Source organism: Gopherus evgoodei, chromosome 3 (assembly GCF_007399415.2).
Source record: "Gopherus evgoodei ecotype Sinaloan lineage chromosome 3, rGopEvg1_v1.p, whole genome shotgun sequence".
NCBI lineage: Eukaryota > Metazoa > Chordata > Testudines > Testudinidae > Gopherus > Gopherus evgoodei.
This window is the reverse complement of record NC_044324.1, coordinates 125,153,023-125,173,632: the sequence shown is the minus strand read 5'-3', so window position 1 is coordinate 125,173,632 and position 20,610 is coordinate 125,153,023. Positions and strand designations below refer to the sequence as shown.

The window sequence follows — 20,610 nt, the reverse complement described above, 5'->3', positions numbered from 1 at the left end:
TTGACACCACCAATTTATTTTACATAAGCCATGAACAGCCACCAGATGGTAACAATTTTAAGTCACTAGTTGCCTGGACTAACAGTTTAGAGGTATTTTTTCCTCTTCCTTTCCTCTTAACAAAATAGTAAAGGTAACTGAAATACAAGTGAAGTTAACGGAAAATACACACTCATACAAACAGCCACTGATTTTAAATATGGACAGTGAGACTGCTTATTGAAAAACAAGAGTTTTGTTTGCCTCATCTTTGTCATCCATGCAAATTGTGGTTATTGCATCACTGATCAGAAACACACGACTGGAAGGGAACTGTTGGGTCCTAGACCGGTTCTCTGCTTTATAGACAACCTTGCCATATACTACCATTCAGACATTTATCAAGCCCCATATTAGTCAGATTACACTGCTCTACAGCCAAAATGCTTCTGAAATAAATGTAGTCCAACTTTACTAATTCTGGGTCACAGAGAATGAAAATGATGCTTAAAATTGTTGATTGGCTCTAGTTTTCAAGATATGCTATTGGGTCAGTATATACGACCCTTGACTTGGGAATGGTGGAGGATAAGTGAGTTATAAAGGGAAGGGATCTCAATTTAAACCAGAAATGACTAAAATACATCTTTGACTGGATCTATGAATAAATCTATGACTGGGTTTGGACAGTGCTTGCTTTTTAGGCAAAACAATGAATGATGCAATCTGAAGCTGGTATTGCGTCATACATGATATGAATTGCATCATGGTATTCCTAGAAGTCATGGATGATGGAATCATAACGAAGCTTACGTCACTCTGCTGAACAAATTGCCCTATATCAGCTCTAGAAATCATACAGTGTCGTGCTCTCTTATTTGTCAGTGTTTGATTTTGCAAAGGGACACATTTCTGTTTAGCCAAAGTGAGCAGAGATGCCTTGTACTTGTGTGAACAGTGCGGATAACTTCTGCTACGTTTGTGGTGAAGTGACTTTTGCATCACAAAAGCGCAGTATAACCACTATGGTTAAGAAAGCCTATCACCTTTCTTTTGGCTGCAAAATTGGAGATCAGGACAAGAGGTGGGCCCCACACATATGCTGCAACACTTGTGCAACAAATCTTCGCCAGTGGTTGAACAGGAAAAGGATATCTATGCCTTTTGCAGTGCCAATGATTTGGAGAGAGCCAAGAGATCATACCAGCAATTGTTACTTCTGCATGGTGCCGCCAGTTGGGAAAGGCGTGTCAAAGAAGAAAAAGTGGACTGTGCATTATCCAAACATTCCATCAGCTATATGCCCAGTACCCCACGGACAAGGACTGCCGGTTCCTGATGCACCAGAATCACTCTCACTTGAGTCAGACGAGGAAGAGGAAGAGGATGAAACTTCTGGTCCTGAACCATCAATGTCACAGGACCCACATTTTCTCCCATCCTCCTCCTCTGAACCACACCTCATAAACACAAGATGAACTGAATGACCTTGTCAGGGATTTGGAACTACCCAAGAGTAAGGCAGAGCTGTTGGGCTCCAGACTACAGCAGTGGAATCTCCTGGCAGGCTATCAGGGCAAATGGAGCCCATCAATGCTTGCAGACTATTGCTGGACAGTGACAAGAGATGCTCCATTTAATGAATACAAGAGACAAGCCAAGAAGCGCCGAGTAGACACTGAATAGGACTAAACTATGTACATAATAGTTTTATGCCTTTTGTTTCATAATCAATTTTATTTATATAACCCTTTTGCTGATTTTTAAAGTATTACATAAACAGGACAGGTGAAATATTATCATGTAAAGCAACCATAAACACATGAAAAGACCTAGGTTTACAATTGATGATTAAAACTCTACTATCTACACAATATACATAGACATAAAATGTAAAAACTTAAATATCTTAGAAACAGTAGCCAATGTTGTTTTAATTGTCATATTTGAATTCAGCACATCAAAATACATAATAAATATCACATTTTATCTCTGAAGCAGACGACTTCTCAAAAATTGTAGACCAGTGTTACCTGCCCCCACAAATCCTACTGGGAGGCTGTGGCTAGGAACCTCTAATTTGCAGCCTAAATTTATTCATAGCCAGTTTCTTCCCATTTGTTCTCATACCAACATTGTCCTTTAGCTTAAACAGCTCTTCTCCCTCCCTTGTGTTTACCCCCCAATGTATTTATAGAGGGGAATTGTTTCTCTCTCTCAGTCTTCATTCTGCTTGACTGAACAAGTCAAGCTCTTCCAGTCTCTTCTCATTAGACAGGTCTTTCATTCCTTCATCATCCTAGTAGCCCTTATTTGCACCTGTTCCAGCCCGAATTCACTTTTCTTGAACATGGGTGACCAGAATTGTACAAGTATTCCACATGAAGTCTCTTACGGGTGCCTTGTAAAATAGCGTTCATACTTCTTTCTCTCTACTGGAAATGCATCACCTGATACATCCTGGAATTGCATTTGCATTTTTTGGTGCTGACATGCCATAGCACACTGGTGGCTCATACTCATCCTGTGATCAAGTAATAAATACACCCAGGTCTTTCTCTTCCTCTGTTATCTCCAACTGATGAGACTTCTGCTTTATACCAGAATTTGTTTGTTATTAGTTCTTAAGTGCATGACTGTGCCCTTTGTACTATTACATTTCATCCCACTTCCATTATTCCAGTCTTCAAGGTCATCCCAATCTTCCTGGGTAAAATTCCAATGATCCTCTGTATTGATGATGCCTTCCAACTTGTGTCACCAGCAAATTTCATTATTCACTCCTACTTTTCATGCCAAGGCCATTGATGAAAATATTAAATAAAATCAATCCCAAGACTGATCCCCGAGGGACTCCAATAGTAATCTCCTTCCAGCAGGAAGTTCTCCTTTCAGTATAATCCATTGTCATCTCTCTCTTAGCCACTTCCTTACCCACTTTACAATTCTCATACTAATCCCCATCTTCTGCAGCTTAATTTTGTATGTCATACTATGCCAAATACTTTACTGAAGTCCTGATAGATTAAATCTACCACATTTCCTGTTATCTTATCAAATAAACAATGGATCCCATATCCAAAGAAGTGGAAATACTGTCTTTTAATCCCCACTAAAAAAAATCAAACTTTTCCATAGTTACAACATATTTAAACTTTATTTTATTTTTAGTCCTGGGTCAATAATAAAGATTTAATACTCTTGGCCATCCAACATGGCGTTCTGTGTCTGGGCTACATATCGTGACCCAGGCTAAATGCCTTTTCTAAAGCCTAATTTTCTCCACTTTTTCCATGACTTGTAAGCTTTACATCAGCTCATTCTTAACTGAGATGATCCAGAAAGGAATCAGTTTGTCTGGATATATGAACAATAAACTGTTGATTTCTCAGACTCAGTGAACTGGATTCCCTAACTGGTATTCTCCTAAGTGTATCACAGAACTGATAACTCTGTTGAATGTCAAGTTCTGCCATATCCCTTATACCAGTCCAGACCATACATCAATTCCCGTTGACAAGTAGGTAGAAATATAGAAACCAACTATAGCTCTGCTGAATGTCAACTTTGCTGGGTAACTTCTGTGTTTTGTTTCCATGGGATATCATCCTTGATACAATATGCACTCTAAGTGTTTTCTTTCTCTCTCCCTCAAAAAAAAAAAAAAAAGAGCTTTTTAAAATCTGTATTAATTTTTTTAAAGTAGTCAGACACATTATTTATATTGTGATAGCACTGAAAGGCCCTAATCAGGATGGGGTTCAATTGTGCTGGGTGCTGTATGAAGGCATGGTCCCTGTCATGAAGCACTTAGAACTGAATTAAAAACAAGGCACAAGTGACTGTGACAAAATAGGAGAGAAGGAGGAGGATGGTACTGGTAGTAAGTTTATGGGGTTGCACAGACTTGCACTGGGCAACACTTAATGGTTCCAAATATACAATGTTTTATTATTATTTGAACAAAGATCAAATATTAGTTGGCTGATTTCCTGTAGGAGCCATGGCAAAAGTGAGACCAGAAGGTGAGGAGGGAGTAGTTCCATGAGTAAAGGACAAATGGTTGTGGGACAACTAAGGAAGGGATGGTTGAGACTAGCAACTGGTGAAACGTAGAGAGCAGCAAGGACAAATAAGTGGGGAGCGGGTGTGTGGGCAGAGTCCTGAAGGGTCCTGAAGTTGCGGACTAGAAATTTGAAATTGCAGTGGAAAATGGGGGTCCAATGAAGATATTTGTGGGCTTGCATGTGATATAGTCAGCATGACAGGAAAAGTGGAAGATCTTAGCAGCTGCTTAGCTACTTAATGGAGGAGGATGATTGGGAGTTGAATCAAGCAGACTGGTGAGGGGGTTACAGGAATAAAGACACAAGATGAGGAGGCCCTAGACAAAAGATTTAGTTGAGTGAAAAGAGAAAAAGGTCACTGTTTAGAAAAGTTATAATGGATAAAAGCAGAAGGAATTAGACTGGGCCTGGGTGATAAGGAGAATGGTGGTGTCAATAACAGAGAATATTGAAGATTTTGAAGAAAGTTGTCATAGGAGGAGGGGACCAAGGATAGATCTTTATAATGTATTAAAAAATGGATCCCCTTATTTTGGAGAGTCTTATGCTTACACCACTGTGGGTACTACGTGGAGAGACCCGTAACATAGATGTCGAAGGAATAGAAGAGATCTCCACATATAAGATTCAGAATTAGAAGCTTTTTTTCTTTTTAAACTCTGGATAAACTCTGACTCATGTTTTTGGCTTTATTCCTGCATTCTAATTAAGAGTGAAATATCATGATGTTTAATGACTGCAGTCTATTGAGTAGGCATATCTACATGCCTGCTACACTGAATGATGAGTCTTGCCTGATTTCTGATACATGAGCCTGGAGGTGAAAATGAAGCTATGAAAATGAGCAGTGTTTAAGGTAGAAACTTATTCATACCACTATTTAAAAGGTTTTCAAATAAAAAGACCTTTGCAATTTCTATTAGTGGATTACCAGCTCACTTTTACAGCCATTTTTAAAACAGCTGCAATGAATCTACACCCTGACACTGCCAAAGTATTAATAATTTCCCCTCTGTGCCTGATAAATGTGGTAAGATTGCAGAAAAACTGCAGGCTGTCTTGTAACTAGTGCCTATTTATCTACTTAGTACAAAACAAATATGTCCCTTCCTTACCTCATTAAAGAACGACAATCTTCCTTTTTGATGTCAACTCTAAATATGGCTCAAATCTAGAGTTTCTACAAAGCCTTATTGGGAGTTTGAATTGCCAGATGGGAATCAAGTTAATGGTCCAAAGGGCAGACAGCTAATGCATTAACAGAATCACACTCTCTGGAAATTTCCTGAATAGAAATAATGGATTCAAGAAGAGAAGAAAAGAAAAAACATTTTAGAAATGATAAGTGTGATTTAATTCCCTCATCACTACAATATTCATATCAAAAGTTATTTCAAAAAGAGAGACACTAAAATAAATACTCTTATTTGCTGAACACATGCCATGGCTACTGTGGAAAAAACAAAATGCCATTAGATATACTTAATTTTTGGACAACAAAATTTTTTTACAGTATTCTTAATACTACAACTGTGCATTTACAAATAGGCTTGGCAGAATTCAATTTAAAAAGTTTAAGCTTTATAACCATTAAAAGAAATTGTCAATAGCAGAGGTCAAAATATACAAAAGTAAATATCCTTAAATCAAACTGTAATAAGTTCCCAAGTGGATTTTTCTCACTTTGTGTATCTGTCCATTCTGATTGTTATTGATGGACATTTTTTGTGTTGGATTGTGTGTGTACAGAAATAACAATGTTCATCGGCATTTACTGATAAAAATATAATCCTTCCGAGCCTACAGACTTTCATTTTTAAAGCACTTTACAAACATGAAATAATTAATCCTCAATACACCTGACGCACACGTAAATAGAATCCCCATTTTACCAAGGGGAAAAATGAGACAGGAGTCAGTTTCATGGCTGAGATTAGAATTTAGGCGGCTTCTTGTCGTGGGTTCATACCATTAGAATTTGCTATCTATTATGTCAGAGAAGTCCCCTTCCATAAAAAATGCCTTCTATTATATGATGAAAGCAAACAGGGTTCATCCTATGAAGTCTTCATATCACAACTCATCAATAAAGAAACCCTCTCAGAATCCTTGCACCTTGAAATGAAGTACAATGCTTGAACCTCTGCTATAATTCACTTTTTAAACCATTGTTCATATTATATAAAATAAGGGGACTATATTTTCCTGTAAAGAACCAAAGAATGATGTTTAAACAGTATAGTTAAATCAACATTTGGAAACACTCATTTTTGTATTTGTCTGGGGTGTCAAGTGTTTTAATCCAAACTTCAGAAAAGTGATAAGATAACACAGTTGCATTCAACACTGGTACATAAGGGTTTAATGTTAAAAGGAAAAAAATAGTGTTTTCTGGATATTTATGACCACTTCTGCAAGCTCCAAGTCTCCATTTTGCAAGGACAGGCATTCTTATGTTACATTCATATGTAAAAAGAACATGAGTACTTGTGGCACCTTAGAGACTAAAATTTATTCGAGCATAAGCTTCTGTGGGCTACAGCGCACTTCATCGGATGCATGCAGTGGAAAATACAGTAAGAAGAGAGAGATACAGAGAACATGAAACAATGGGTGTTACCATACACACACTAATGAGAGTGATCAGTTAAGATGAGCTATCACCAGCAGGAGAGGAAAAACTTTTTGTAGTGGTAATCAAAATGGTCCATTTGCAGCAGTTGACAGGAAGGTGTTAGGAACAGTGTGTGTGTGGGGAAATAAACATGAGGAAATAGTTTTACTTTGTGTAATGACCCATCCACTCTCAGTCTTTATTCAAGCCTAATTTAATGGTGTCCATTCTGCGAGTTAATTCCATTTCAGCAGTCTCTCGCTGGAGTCTGTTTTTGAGGTTTTTTGTTGTAATATTGTGACTTTTAGGTCTGTAATCGAATGACCAGTGACCTAAAAGTCACAATATTACAACAGAAAAACTTCAAAAACAGACTCCAAGGAGAGACTGCTGAGTTGGAATTAATTGGCAGAATGGACACCATTAAATTAGGCTTTATGTTTATTTCCTACCTCTACCATTCCTCACACCTTCTTGTCAACTGCTGCAAACGGATCATTTTGATTACCACTACAAAAAGTTTCTCTCTCTTCTGCTGGTAATAGCTCACCTTAACTGATCACTCTCGTTAGAGTGTGTATGGTAACACCCATTGTTTCATGTTCTCTGTGTGTGTGTATATATCAATCTATCTATCTATCTTCCTACTGTATTTTCCACTGCATGCATCCGATGAAGTGGGATGTAGCCCACGAAAGCTTATGGTCAAATACATTTGTTAGTCTCTAAGGTGCCACAAGTACTCCTGTTCTTTTTGCGGATACAGACTAACACGGCTGCTACTCTGAAATGATTCATATGTAACAGAACAATGATGCAGTAGGAATTTCTCTACCCTCTCTTTGATGATGACATATTTTGCATATTCTCTTAATGTTTTAAGCCTTGACATGGCTTAAAGTACATCCAGCATAAATCATAAAATGTTATTAGCTTGCAGTTAATCTGATAATATGGGAATTAAAATAGGGTTAAAATAAAATATCTACAATGCTAAGCTAAACAAACTAATAAATAAAACCATAAGCTGTTATATATTTGTATGTCACAGCCTCTGGCTCCACTTAATCAAAACAAGCAAGTTTCTAATAAACTTTCAGCTTTGGCAAACAAATAATTTATAACTTTACTGCTTACCCATAGGCATAACAGAAACACAACAAGCCAGAAACCATCTAAAAGTTGGACTTGCCTCTCCTTACTCCCCTTTTTGTGACCTTGGTGAATGAAAGCTTCCCATAATGGCACATTCTCAATTAATACGTTGCTCAAGAGTTTAAGTAATTTTGCAGCATGTTTAAGCAGAGTGATGCCATCAATCGACTAAGTATTTTCCCACAGAAGCCAGCCAAGAAAGTCTACAGCATTTTCAAATACATACTCTTTGTATGTATTAGCGAGTATCCATGTTCATAGCTAAACATCATTCCAAATCATCAGGATTCTTGTGTATTACTCTCCTCATATATGTATTTTTAGCTGAGGGGGTCTTTTCGCTTTACACTTTATTTTCACCCTATTTACTTCTCTTCCACTGCACATTATTTAAATGTTAAACAAGTGTAAAGTTACTGAACTTTAAGAGTCCTGGAGACTAAGATTTTACATTTACAGAAAAAGTGAATAAAAATATCACTTCACGGATATCGAGAGGTTCTCCTCACTGTTCTACAAATGGACCTCAATCTTTTATCTGAAGAAAATAGCTGTAAAGTGGTGGGGCAGTTAATTTCCACACGCACTCACTCCTCTGCTTCTTTCTTAAGACTGCTAATAAGGGTGACAATTTTGGTGGTGTTTTTGGTAACAAAGATGGCTATTGACTGGAAACTAGACTGAAATAATCAACTGAGTTCACACAGGGTCACTAGGCAGACTATGAATTATAACGTTCAGCCATTAATCACTGGCAGTGATCCAATCAGTGATATAATTGTAAATGCTTTTTGCTCCTTTTCCTTGCTTTCTATATGTATGGAGCATACGGGCATTGCATATGGGTAGAAAACTAGGATAATACGGTTTACCTAAAATGAATTGTCAATTTTAGATCAGCTAAAAACACAAGATAACAGGAACTGCCAGAATTGATCAGGCCAAGGTCCATCTAGTCCAGTATCTTGTCTCCAGATGCCCAAGACAGAGGTGTAAGAACCCCAGCAGTAGGTAGATGTGTGATAATCAGCCCCCCACATAGGCTTTATCCTGGTCTTCAATACTTAGCAGATTGGCTGAAGCTCTACAACAAGAAGTTTAATAATCCTTCCACAATTTGTTATTAATTATAACTCTGGATAGTCTTGATACCCATATAAATGTTCAATCTCTTTTAAAATCTTAAATTCTTGGCCTGAATGACTTCCTGTGTTAACAAGTTCCATAGTTTAATTGCTTGATGTGAGAAGAAGTATTTCCTTTATTGGGAGCGGGGAAGGGGCAGTGTTTAGTGGAGGAACATGGGCAGCTGCTAACCTCCCTTAACACACCAAAGAAATATTTTAATAAAACAAAACATTAGTTTCCACAAAGTAAGAAGAAGGAGGCTTAAGGTGGCTCCCAAATGCAATTTCATTTTAATAAAGGCTGTGAAGTCCACAGGACAGAAGCTTATTTCCACACAAATTCAGTGATATTTACAAATCCTTGGTCCGCTTAATATTTTCAAATATTACATACAGACTAATACATCAGGAGTCCTAAGAGTGCTGCTGCATTATGGATTGCAATGTGACAGATTGGTTTGAGTTATTAGTTCAACTACTTGGCCAATTGATAACTGTGCTGTAGCGGTAGTGATCCTGACATTTTTCAGCTAGCAACAGGAGAAGCCTCCACTGTATGTATGGTCCCAGAGAGGGAGATCACTGTGTCTGGAGGAAAGAAGACAAGAGAGGGCTATTGGGCTGCTGGGGTAACCTGATAACTCAGCAACAAATTTTTAAAAATCAACAATGAAAGACAAAATGGTTGAATCACCGAACAATATGAACACATTGCCGAACTGATTTGAGAATCACAACAGAGTAGAATCCAGCTACCACAGGTTAACTTGAAGTGCAAAATTTATTTAACCATTAAAGCTATGTACAGGAGTATGTACAATATCGTATTTATATTGGTGTTAATAACAGCAGGTACTAAAGCTGATCATAATAGTAAAGAGATAACCCAAACATTATTAAATTATTCCCAATATTGTCACAAAACACTTTTACTTTTAAAAAACAGTTTCTGGTCACCTAGCTATTGATTCAATTTTCCCAGAGGAAGAGAGAGCACTATGAAAACTCATTGAACTGAGTTGCTTAGATTTTATAAACTCCAAGATATAGTGTGGCTGCATATGCTTAAAGGGTACATTGGATAAGTCTAAAGAATATTGTACCTTTAAAGTTTTTTTCTTTTAGATAATACTACTTTGCTGCTTTAGTTATTAAATAGCTTTTGGATTCCAATAGTGCAGCTGAAGTGACTCTGATATTATGTAATTAAAGATCTTTTGTTTTTGTGTATGTATCTTTTGGGATTAGTGGAGAAGGGAGATTAGGAGACTGGCACAGTTTGAAAAACAGGACAGGGTCAGAAAGTCAGTTTGGAAAGCAGATGGTTTTATAATTGAATCTGCAGATGGACACCGAGAAAAGGGAAGGTGGCATGCGGAAGCTAGCATGTACTTAGATCCATTTATTGTCATTAAAGATACTGGTTTAAAAAGGACTTTTAGACTAGAGAGAACTGTCATAAATATAGCCCTGGGATTCAAGTGATATGGGCTCTGCTGTGTGACATCTCTATGCCTCACTCTTCCTCTTTATAAAAAAAGAATTATTAATACTTACCCACCTCATACAGATACTGTGAGGCTTAAAGATGCTGCTAAGTAGGATTCCCCAGTAAGGGAGAATCTTGTGCTGGTGTGAAGTGGGTGCAGGTAAAACCAACCCCCTCTGGAGATCCTCCCACAGAGAAGGGAGTGCATCGGGGCTAGTGCATGATGTGTGGGGTACATTTTTCAAAAGCTCCCAAGTGCCATGGGACTTAAGACTTTTGGATTCTCTTTCCACCTCTACCACTAACTCACTGTACAACCTTGACCAAGTCACTAAGGGTATATCTACATTGCAATTAAACACCTGAGGCTGGTGCATGTCAGCTGACTTGGGCTTGTGGGGCTCAGGCTACAGGGCTGTTTAATTGTGGTGTAGACATTCAGGCTCAGGCTCCAGTCTGAGACTGAATGTCTATATGGCAATTAAACAGCCCCTTAGCCTCAGTCTCATGAGCCTGAAGAGCTGAGATGGGCCAGACACAGCTGTTTACTTGCAGTGTAGACATAACCTGTGGGTATATTTTCAAAAGCACTTGAAGTCCCACTGGATGGAAACAGAAACCAGGAGTCCTGACTTCTTGTCCCTTGCCCTAACTACAGTTCCTTCAAAGAGTACATTTGTATTTTTATTTAATTCTTGCTGAATTCAGTCCTTTCAGTAAATATAAAAATTGGAGATACAAATGACAAATTATTGTGAAACCTACAATCAAATTATAGTATAAAAAAGAAAACTAAATATCCTACATTCTTGCACGTTAAGATAAAAACAAGTATTAAGTCTCACACTAAACTCTCATCATGTATGATACTGGAAGTGTGCCCAGCTGACAGCTCTTTATTCTTCCTAACCTCCCTTAATGTTTGGGAATTTAAGAATTCAACACACTTGAATGTCAAAAAATAGTGGCATACGATTGCAATTTCTCAAGTGGAAAGACACAAGAAATGGTCAACATTATTTCTGCCTACTGTGATGAATAGGAACAATATTTAGCCGTAAGACAATCCTATAAAAAAGTTCACAGTAAATCTCTTTTCCATCTGGGAATAGTAATGTGACTGGTCACAACTTACTCAAGGGGTAAAATATGAAGCTGAATTTTCTTCAACAGTATTTAGGTCTGGCTCAAGGTCAAAATGAGACCCATGGTGGCATCAAACCAGGGGCCATTAAATCCTTCAAAAGATCAATTATTTTATCCACTTTAAGCCTTGTTTCTGTCAATGAATCCCTGAAAACTGGTGTCCCAGAGGTCACCGGGCATGCAGGTACCTAGTATCAGTCTCGTACATACTTCATAAAATACTTCCTGCTTTGTGACTCTTTTCTACTGTATATGGGAATAACGTTGAAAGCCCTATAGGATAAAAACGTTTTAAGATAGCCATGGCTGTCATATCTGTAGAGAGAATTTGGAATAAGGATTTAATGAAGTGGTCCATTTGACACAAATAGTCTGAGGAAAACAGAGTCACCATCCTTTTCAAAAATGAGGTTTTGAAGCATATCAAATGTTCTTCAGTGATCCCTACAGCTGCATGGTACCTGCACATGGAGTTTTTCTGGAATAACTGTTCTGTGTTAAAGTCACACCCTACTTTATTCTGAAGTAATGTTTATGTGCAGACAAGGCCAGAATCTCAATTTCTCTCTTGTTTTACATAAGGAACAAGGTGAAAATGTGAGTTAATCTACTCAGTTTTGCAAGGTTCTTTGAGGAGTTTGGGGATTTAAAAGGCACTTAAATTATTTGAAACTGCTATTTCCTTTTAAAATGGCTGGCATACCCACCTGCAGGTCAGTACCCAAGAATTTCCTTCAATTTCATTTATAACAGTGCATCTGAGGGCTGGGAATCAAGCTCCACTAACTTTCTGAGCATCAGGAGGTATACAATTATGGACAAAGTTATGAGACCAAGTATCTCATACAGCTTAGCAGTAGTAGCAGACTAGATGGGTTTTATAAGATGTGTCCATTTTGCATCCCCATCAAAACAAAACAGTTTGTGAGCTTGTCTGTACCCTTAGACTTCACTTCTCAATGTTGTGGCATACAGAAAAGGGAAATAAATACTGTACCACAAATGAGCTACCAATCTACTGCTTTTAATCAGAGTTTCTCTTTTTACTCTTGAATGACTTAAGTTCAACTAATAAAACATAGAATTGTGTCCCCTGTGCTTGCCCTTGTTCAGTCTCACCACTGGAATGCTAACCTGTAATTACCCCATGAGAAACCAGTTGGTACGTTGGAATGGTAAGTTATGTTATGTTGAATCTTTCTCCTGAAATGATGACCAAACAAAGGTATTAGAATGATTTTTATTTCCTTTTTTGATCACATTTCTGGGAGACAGGAGCTAACCAGCACCCTTTGGATGCACTCATGTAATTTGATGTCTCTATAGCATATTAGGAAGTTTTTTCCCCCCTGGCTTCAGACCACTTGGGTAAACTTTAATATTGCCTGAAGTATCCTTATCTCTCTTTGCCTTATAGACAGATTACATGTCCCATACACGAGCAGGGGAAACTAATAAATCTATTTGGATAGCTGTGCCATGCATTCCTCTTATTCTCTTCCTGTGCTGCATTTGTAATTGTATCTGTCTTGCAAAAATTCAGTTAAGGGAAAATTAATGAAAATTAAGTTAGCTCTTTGACAGCACAGTGCAGTGTCACATGGAAGACATACCATAGGTCTACAATGGGGTAATGAGATAGTAGAAGCAAAATGCTGAGTGAGTCTTCTGGGTTTCTCCCCCAGTTCATCAAGACCATAAGAGAAAGCTGTCCCACAAATTGGTTCAGAGAAATCTCCCCATTGTTACCACTCAGTCAGCAGAAGGCAAAATGTGATCACAAAAACTGATTTAAAAAGAGACCAGGGTGAAACTAATACACACAAAGAGAGGGCTGATTATGAAGATCCAGAAACGTTTTTTACTCATCTCAAATGTAAAATTTCATTCCTCACTTTGGCCCTAGCTGAGGAACAGAGGGCCAAAGTGAGGAATGAAATTCTCTCTTTACAATCACTCCAGGAATGAGTGACACAGGGCCAGAAGAGGCTGAGTTTGTCAGGATGAAGACTTATAAGTGGTTTAAAAATATCTAAGTTCACTGCATAACAAAGATATTGTTTTGAAACTATTCAAACCAGTGATTTTTTTTGTTTTTGTCAAGAAAGTGGCAAAAATCCTTAAATACTTTACCCCAAGAATTAGTGAAACTTTACAAATATGTAACCCTATTCCACCACATGTTAAATACATCAAAGACTAAAAATACCAGTAGTACCTCAGTTATGCCCACAAAATATGCAGATGTATTTCTGCATACAAACTGAGTTGTAACTGCACTTGCAAATGGCTGCTTGTGCATGAAATTATCCCTCTGTGAACACAGCTATTTGTCACACAACTTGCATATTTTCCAGCTGCAATTTAGGGGCCAATGTGTGAAAATCTTACCCATAGGATTAGATTAAGCCAGCAAAAGCCAGAAAATACATTGGCTTGGCTTGGTGTGGCTGGAAGTTTTTTTAACTCATCCTGCTGTGAGTACGTATATTCCCCTACTCTTCTGAGCACCTGTGGATAGAACACAGCATTCCTCTCTGCTCTACTTTGCCAAAATGCACTGATTTACAAATGCAATGACCATTTTTATTTTGAATGGTCTGTCTGTGTATTTCATGCTGTAAATTTAAAAAACTCAAGTTACAATTTAGGTTTGTATTGTGCTTTTCCTTATTCCAACTTTTCCAAAACGCTTCACAAAATAATGAGTTAGAGGCTGAGAAGGTAGGGTATTGACTGCGTAAGCAAACAGCAGCCACTGGGCTGTTAAAAATACTTCAGGTCCCCTTCCACCAGTGCTCTCAGTTCATCACACACAGTATCTGTCATAGTAATCCATGCATTCATGACCTCCAGGCTCATTCATTGCAATCTGTATCTCAGAATGCAGCCAAACAGCCCAAGAAAGCTTCATCTGATACTAAACACAGCATCCTACCTGGTCAGAAATACAGATCGGTGTGAATAAATCATTCAGGTACTCTGTTCTCTGCACTGGCTCTCCTCTGAATATAAAATCCAGTCCAAGGTTTCTGTGTTCATACTGAAAGTTCTGCATGGGATTGGCCCTAGGTAGCTGAGTAATCATCTTTCCCTCAGTGACCATGGCCTTCCACAAAAATTACATTCTGTTGGAACAATGAAACTGTTGCCAACAGAGAGAAGATATGCAGAAGGCAGTACTTTAATGGAAGTTGGATCTATGCTCTGGAATGCACTCCTGCAAGGAAAAAGAATGACCTCACCACTTTCAGAACTAAATGCAAGCTAATTTCTTCAATTTAGTTTTCCTTCAACGAGCTCTTCACGTAGTCTACATACATGGAGGAAAAAGAAATATGGTCAATAAATAGATATGGAGTGTTGGTCACCCCAATTAGATTATCCTCATCACTTTTCAAAACAAATGCCATTTGATCTTTGTCAGCCACATGAATAATCAACAGAGATTGGCATGAGGCACATCTGTTTCAGTTTCATCCAAAGGACAGAACCTCTAACAGTGCAGCATCCCTTTAGTACTGTTCTTCATAGAATATAAACTCAGGCTGCAGTGTTAAACTTTGATTTATGACCTACTGCTCTTGAGAGCTATTAACATCAGGAATTATAAATGCTCACTGATGAAATAATAGATCTGTTATAATGGAAATTATTAATTATTTAGGGTGTCACTGTGCTATATGCACCAGCTTTGGATTCATGTCTCCATATCTTTAGCACACTAATGGAAATAGTAGAATTGTAGCTTTTTTGCAAACCAATGGAAAAAGATGCCTGTGCAGGATACAGTGACAGATATTTCAAGGAAATGAGAATCAGCTGACAAATCTGAATGTGATCCATTACAGATATGTTGTAAACATCCAAATAATTCTCTTTCAAGAACCTTATGATCCAAGTACATGTGAAAGCAATTCATATTACGAAATATAGCACTCAATATAATAGAACATTGTCAGTAGTGTGCTCTTTTTCTCAGAATAGTTCTCCCCTTTCCTATCACTTCTCAACAGGTAAGAGAATGCTGGTTATAGATATTTGGCTATTTTAGACTAAAGACGACAACAGAAAAGGGATAATTTCTTTATAGCAGTAATTTACTTGTTTCTCTTTGCATTTGTTTTTCTGACAAGACTTGTAGATACATAAAAGTCTCTTCTTCCAACTTTTAGTCATATTTTCACTTCTTTGTTCACTTTGACTAAACAGCCATGGATCTGCAAGACTTCACCACCATGGGGCTGATGAGAACAGCAAGTTAATGATATAGGGGAACATTGCTGACGCATTTTTCTGCAGCCTTCAGTAATTCTCGGTATTTCACTCAATAGTCATATGAAACTAATAACCCACAACACTGCTGCTTGTTAAGAAACAGCATCATAAGAGCATTGACATGTCACACAAACTGCCTACAGTCTGTCAACTCAGGGCACTGTCTAGAAACCTACTGTAACACATACCACACACAAAAGGAAAAAAATGTTAACTACACATGGCATGAAAACAGAAGTATTAAGCAGGCATGGAGCCTGAGCCATGTTCTTACTGCCACAGCTAGTTTCCCCAAGTTCAAAGCTAAGGCACTTTGCAGGGCAGGATGTGAAATCTTGTGCTGCTGTTACCACCTATGCTGGATGTGTTCTCTGGAGAGTCTTCAAGACCGCAGAGGGGTCAATCTGGCATTTTTGCAAAGTGCTGAAAAAAATCACTTATGAAAGTGGTTAATTTACTAACAAGAAACATTTAGCTGCATAGGTGTACACGTTTTGGAAGTTGGATATTACTTGTCTCCTCTGAACACTACCACCCTTTGCAATGCATCCCACTTTGAACTGCGCTTAACATAGATTGCCTTCATACTTTCTGAAAGCTGTAACACCGCCTTTCTTCAAGTCAACCTTTCACTAGTAACAGCCAAACAGTAGCTGTAATTAAACTTTTTATTTCCTAATGGATTTGGACAAATATGGAACTACAGGCCAGTCAGTGTCACCTCAGTCGCTGGAAAAATCATGGAGCAGGTCCACAAGGAATCAATTTTGAAGTGCTTTGAGGAGAAGAAAGTGATCAGGAACAGTCAGCATGGATTCACCAAGGGCAAGACATGCCTGACTAACCTAATTGCCTTCTATGAGGAGATAACTGGCTCTGTGGATGAGGGGAAAGCAGTGGACGTGTTATTCCTTGACTTTAGCAAAGCTTTTGATACGGTCTCCCACAGTATTCTTGCCAACAAGGTAAAGTAGTATGGGCTGGCTACATCATCGGGCTCAACAGGTAGTGATCAATGGCTCCATGTCTAGCTGGCAGCCAGTATCAAGCGGAGTGCCCCAAGGGTCAGTCCTTGGACCAGTTTTGTTCAATATCTTCATTAATGAACTGGAGGATGGCATGGATTGCACTCTCAGCAAGTTTGCAAATGACACTAAACTGGGAAGAGTGGTAGATATGCTGGAGGGTAGGGATAGGATACAGAGGGACCTAGACAAATTAGAGGATTGGGCCAAAAGAAATATGAGGTGGTTCAACAAGGACAAGTGCAGAGTCCGCACTTAACACGGAAGAATCCCATGCACTGCTACAGACTAGGGACCGAGTGGCTAGGCAACAGTTCTGCAGAAAAGGACGTAGAGGTTGCAGTGGACGAGAAGCTGGATATGAGTCAACTGTGTGCCCTTGTTGCCAAGAAGGCTAACAGCATTTTGGGCTGTATTAATAGAAGCATTGCCAGCAGTTTGAGAGACGTGATCAGTCCTCTCTATTCGGCATTGGTGAGGTCTCATCCGGAGTAGTGTGTCCAGTTTTGGGCCCCACACTACAAGAAGGATGAGGAAAAAATTGGAAAGAGTCCAGCAGAGGGTAACAAAAATGATTAGGGGGCTGGAGCATGTGACTTACGAGGAAAGGCTGAGGGAACTAGGATTATTTAGTCAGCAAAAGAGAAGAATGAGGGGGGATTTGATAGTTGCTTTCAACTACCTGAAAGGGGGTTCCAAAGAGGATGGATCTAGACTGTTCTCAGTGGTACCAGATGACAGAACAAGGAGTAACGGCCTCATGTTGCAGTGAGGGAGGTTTAGGTTGGATATTAGGAAAAACTTTTTCACTAGGAGGGTGATGAAGCACTGGAATGGGTTACATAGGGAGGTGGTGGAATCTTGTCCCTTAGATGTATTTAAGATCAAGCTTGACAAAGACCTGGCTGGGATGATTTAGTTGGGAATTGGTCCTGCTTTGAGCAGGGGGTTGGATTAGATGACCTCCGGTCCCTTCCAACCCTGATATTCTATGATTCTATGATTATTTCAACTTCAAATCATGAAATCAGTAATAAACGCGTTACTGAAACTAGTACCATAATGAGGACACAAAAAAAGATTTAACTGTCCAGAAATGCTGATGGCTAATCCAAAATTTAATTCTACTTCTGATGTGACAGAAAGCCCATCTCTCCTCATCCAGGCCTATGTGACTATTCCTTTTCCTTGTTCCTCCCCATAAAGGTCCAGTTGATAACCCACCCCCATTTGCCATCATTTGACCTTCCAAGACAGTATAACCCCTTCACCTCTTTAAAGATGAGACACAGAGCCCAGCCACAGCCTCACTGTATTTCTCATGAGCTTTGGCTTGTAAATACCATCTGGAGTATATCAATACCTGGAACTTGCATTTTAATGTGTGATTATTGCTGAAGAAATAAAAGATTAAATGTGGAAGTGCTGTCACCTAGCAAAAACAACCCACTTCCCTCTGATCACCAAAAGCTCCAAACAGATCCTGCAGTTAAACTTTTTAAAAGGGTTGCTTAGATTTAATTTTTTTTGGAGGACAGGAAAAGGAGGGCAGCTAGGGTTGGACATGACAAACATGATCACCATGAAAGAAAGTGATTCAGAAGGTTTTCCTTTAATCAAACTGATCCCCAATTAAAGAAATAAAAAGGTCTGTTTCAGAGAGAAAAAAAAAGAAAAGAAATTCAATAAGGATTCTAAGCTGCTTAAGGGATCTGGGTGCCCAACTACCGTTAAAACTAATATGAATTTTGTGCCCAAATCCTCCATGTGGCTTTGAAAAACCTCAGTCTCTGTTTCTTAAAATAGTAGGACCATTTCACCAATGTCTAATTGAAACAAAACTCAGAAAAACCTGCTTCAAACATCATCAAATAAGAGATTCTAAAGGATATTTGGTTAACTATTTAAATGCAAAGGAAATTGCATTAACATTAAACCCATTATGGAATTCACAAAATAGGTATGTCCCCAGAGATATGCTAGTACTGTTCCAAAACTGTTTAACTGTGCCATGTAATTTCTTTGACAATTCCCCCCCCCACAAAATGTCCCCTAACACAACCTCCCCCTCCATACCCATCCTGAATAAACTGTCTTGTGGCACTTACTACAGAAAGATAGGCAGAAGTATGCACACAGCTGTATAACATCTGGCATACAGGTGTATGAGATTGCATTTGCTTGCTGTCTGGACAGTCTCCACACTTTTTTTTGAAGGATAACAAACAGTCCTTGCCCAGAAAGACAGATAGCAGTACTTTGTTCACTGTTCAAATTTATCTTCAGTGTATTAATCTCAGGAGGGTAACATAGAATGGTATATGTATATTAATTTTTAAGAAAGAGTGCTACTATGGAACTGAGTCTGTACTAAGCCTGTTCTTTGGTTTGATACAAATGGGCTTAGCTTGTATTTAGTGAGAAGTGGGCATCAGTATTACATTAAATACACATCACATTAAATAAATACTCCAATACAGTATAAAATGGAACAGGAGTAAATATTTTCATTAACCAACTTAAACTTGCAATTTAGTACCAGCAATATTACTGACGTTAACTCTAAATATAGCACCAAAGACAGACTAAACAAACCATTGCACAAGATGAAGGACATGTACAAATGTGAAGCTCTCATTTAAAGGTAGACAGAACATTTACAGAAAGCACTGAATGTAGAGTATTCCTTTCAACCAGAGAAAAATCAACAGTATATTAAATCCATGCTATATCCAGGGCCAGTGCAAGCATATTTTGCGCCCTAGGCAGAACTTCCATCTTGCGCCCCCCTTCACCAAAAAAATCACATACATTATAGACAATACACAGTCACAGAGTAACATGTTATAATTTAGAATTTATGTTTCTGGGCTTTAAGTTTAGCAAATTTAGAAACAAGTTCCTCCAAGTCAATGCTGTGAGCAATATCATGTTCTAGTGACAAGTTAGATAGCCCAACAAGTCTTTGTTGCAACATTGATGTTCGCATGTATGTTTTTATCAATTTGAGCTTCGAGAAGCTTCGCTCACCACTGGCCACAGAAACTGGGAGAGTCAAGAGGATGCGAAGAGCAATAACTGTGTTAGGGACACTATCTGTCAGCTGGGGGTCAGGGCTGTGGGGGGGATGGGGTGAGGGGGTTTCCAGCTCAGAAGGACTGGGTTCGGAGCTGGGGGTCAGGGCTGGGGGGGGGGTGGAGTCGAGGGGGTTTCCAGTTCTGAGAGACTGGGCTCGGAGCTGGGGGTCAGGGCTGTGGGCGGGATGGGGTCAGGGGGTGCCTGGGGGCACTGGGACAGCTCAGCTCTGCAGGCTGCTGTTCTCTCCAGCCATCCAGGCACAAGGGGAGCAGCAGCAGGGACCAGCTAAGGACCAAGGGGGCAGGAACACAGGCACCTGAGGCCAAGCTGTGGGGAAGCACTTGCTTACCTTGCCCAACGCATGAGCATCGGGGTCCTCTTTCTTCCTCCACTCCACCAGACCACGGCTGAGGCTCTTTTCTTCTCCATGTCCCTCACTGGGGCTGACGTGGAGGCTGAGCCAGGGGGCAGCCCCCGCTTTCCTCAAGAAGCCCTGGTGTAGCGCTGCCCTAGCAGGGCTCCTGCCATGTGCCCTAAGCAGAGCTGCGCAGCTCTGCCCAGCCGCCGGCGCCCCCGCCAGCAACGAGAAAAATGGCACAAGCTGGAGCCCCTGCTCTGGGAGGGAGAGGGATTCTGAGCCTCTGCCTGCAGC

At 39.3% G+C, this 20,610-nt stretch overlaps 1 protein-coding gene across 7 annotated transcripts in view; it reads right to left on the bottom strand.

Annotated features, from left to right (window-relative positions):
* Nucleotides 1–20,610, bottom strand: part of MTHFD1L (methylenetetrahydrofolate dehydrogenase (NADP+ dependent) 1 like) — a 286,291-nt gene that overhangs the window by 40,616 nt on the left and 225,065 nt on the right. Inside the window, exon 27 of one of the 7 annotated variants that reach the window (XM_030556576.1) lies at nucleotides 9,442–9,530. The exons of the other annotated variants lie outside the window; for them this stretch is intronic. Coding sequence (XP_030412436.1) covers nucleotides 9,522–9,530 — 9 coding nt within the window. The 3' untranslated portion in view covers nucleotides 9,442–9,521. Of the gene's footprint in view, nucleotides 1–9,441; nucleotides 9,531–20,610 lie in introns of those variants that run through there. 7 annotated transcript variants of the gene reach the window in all.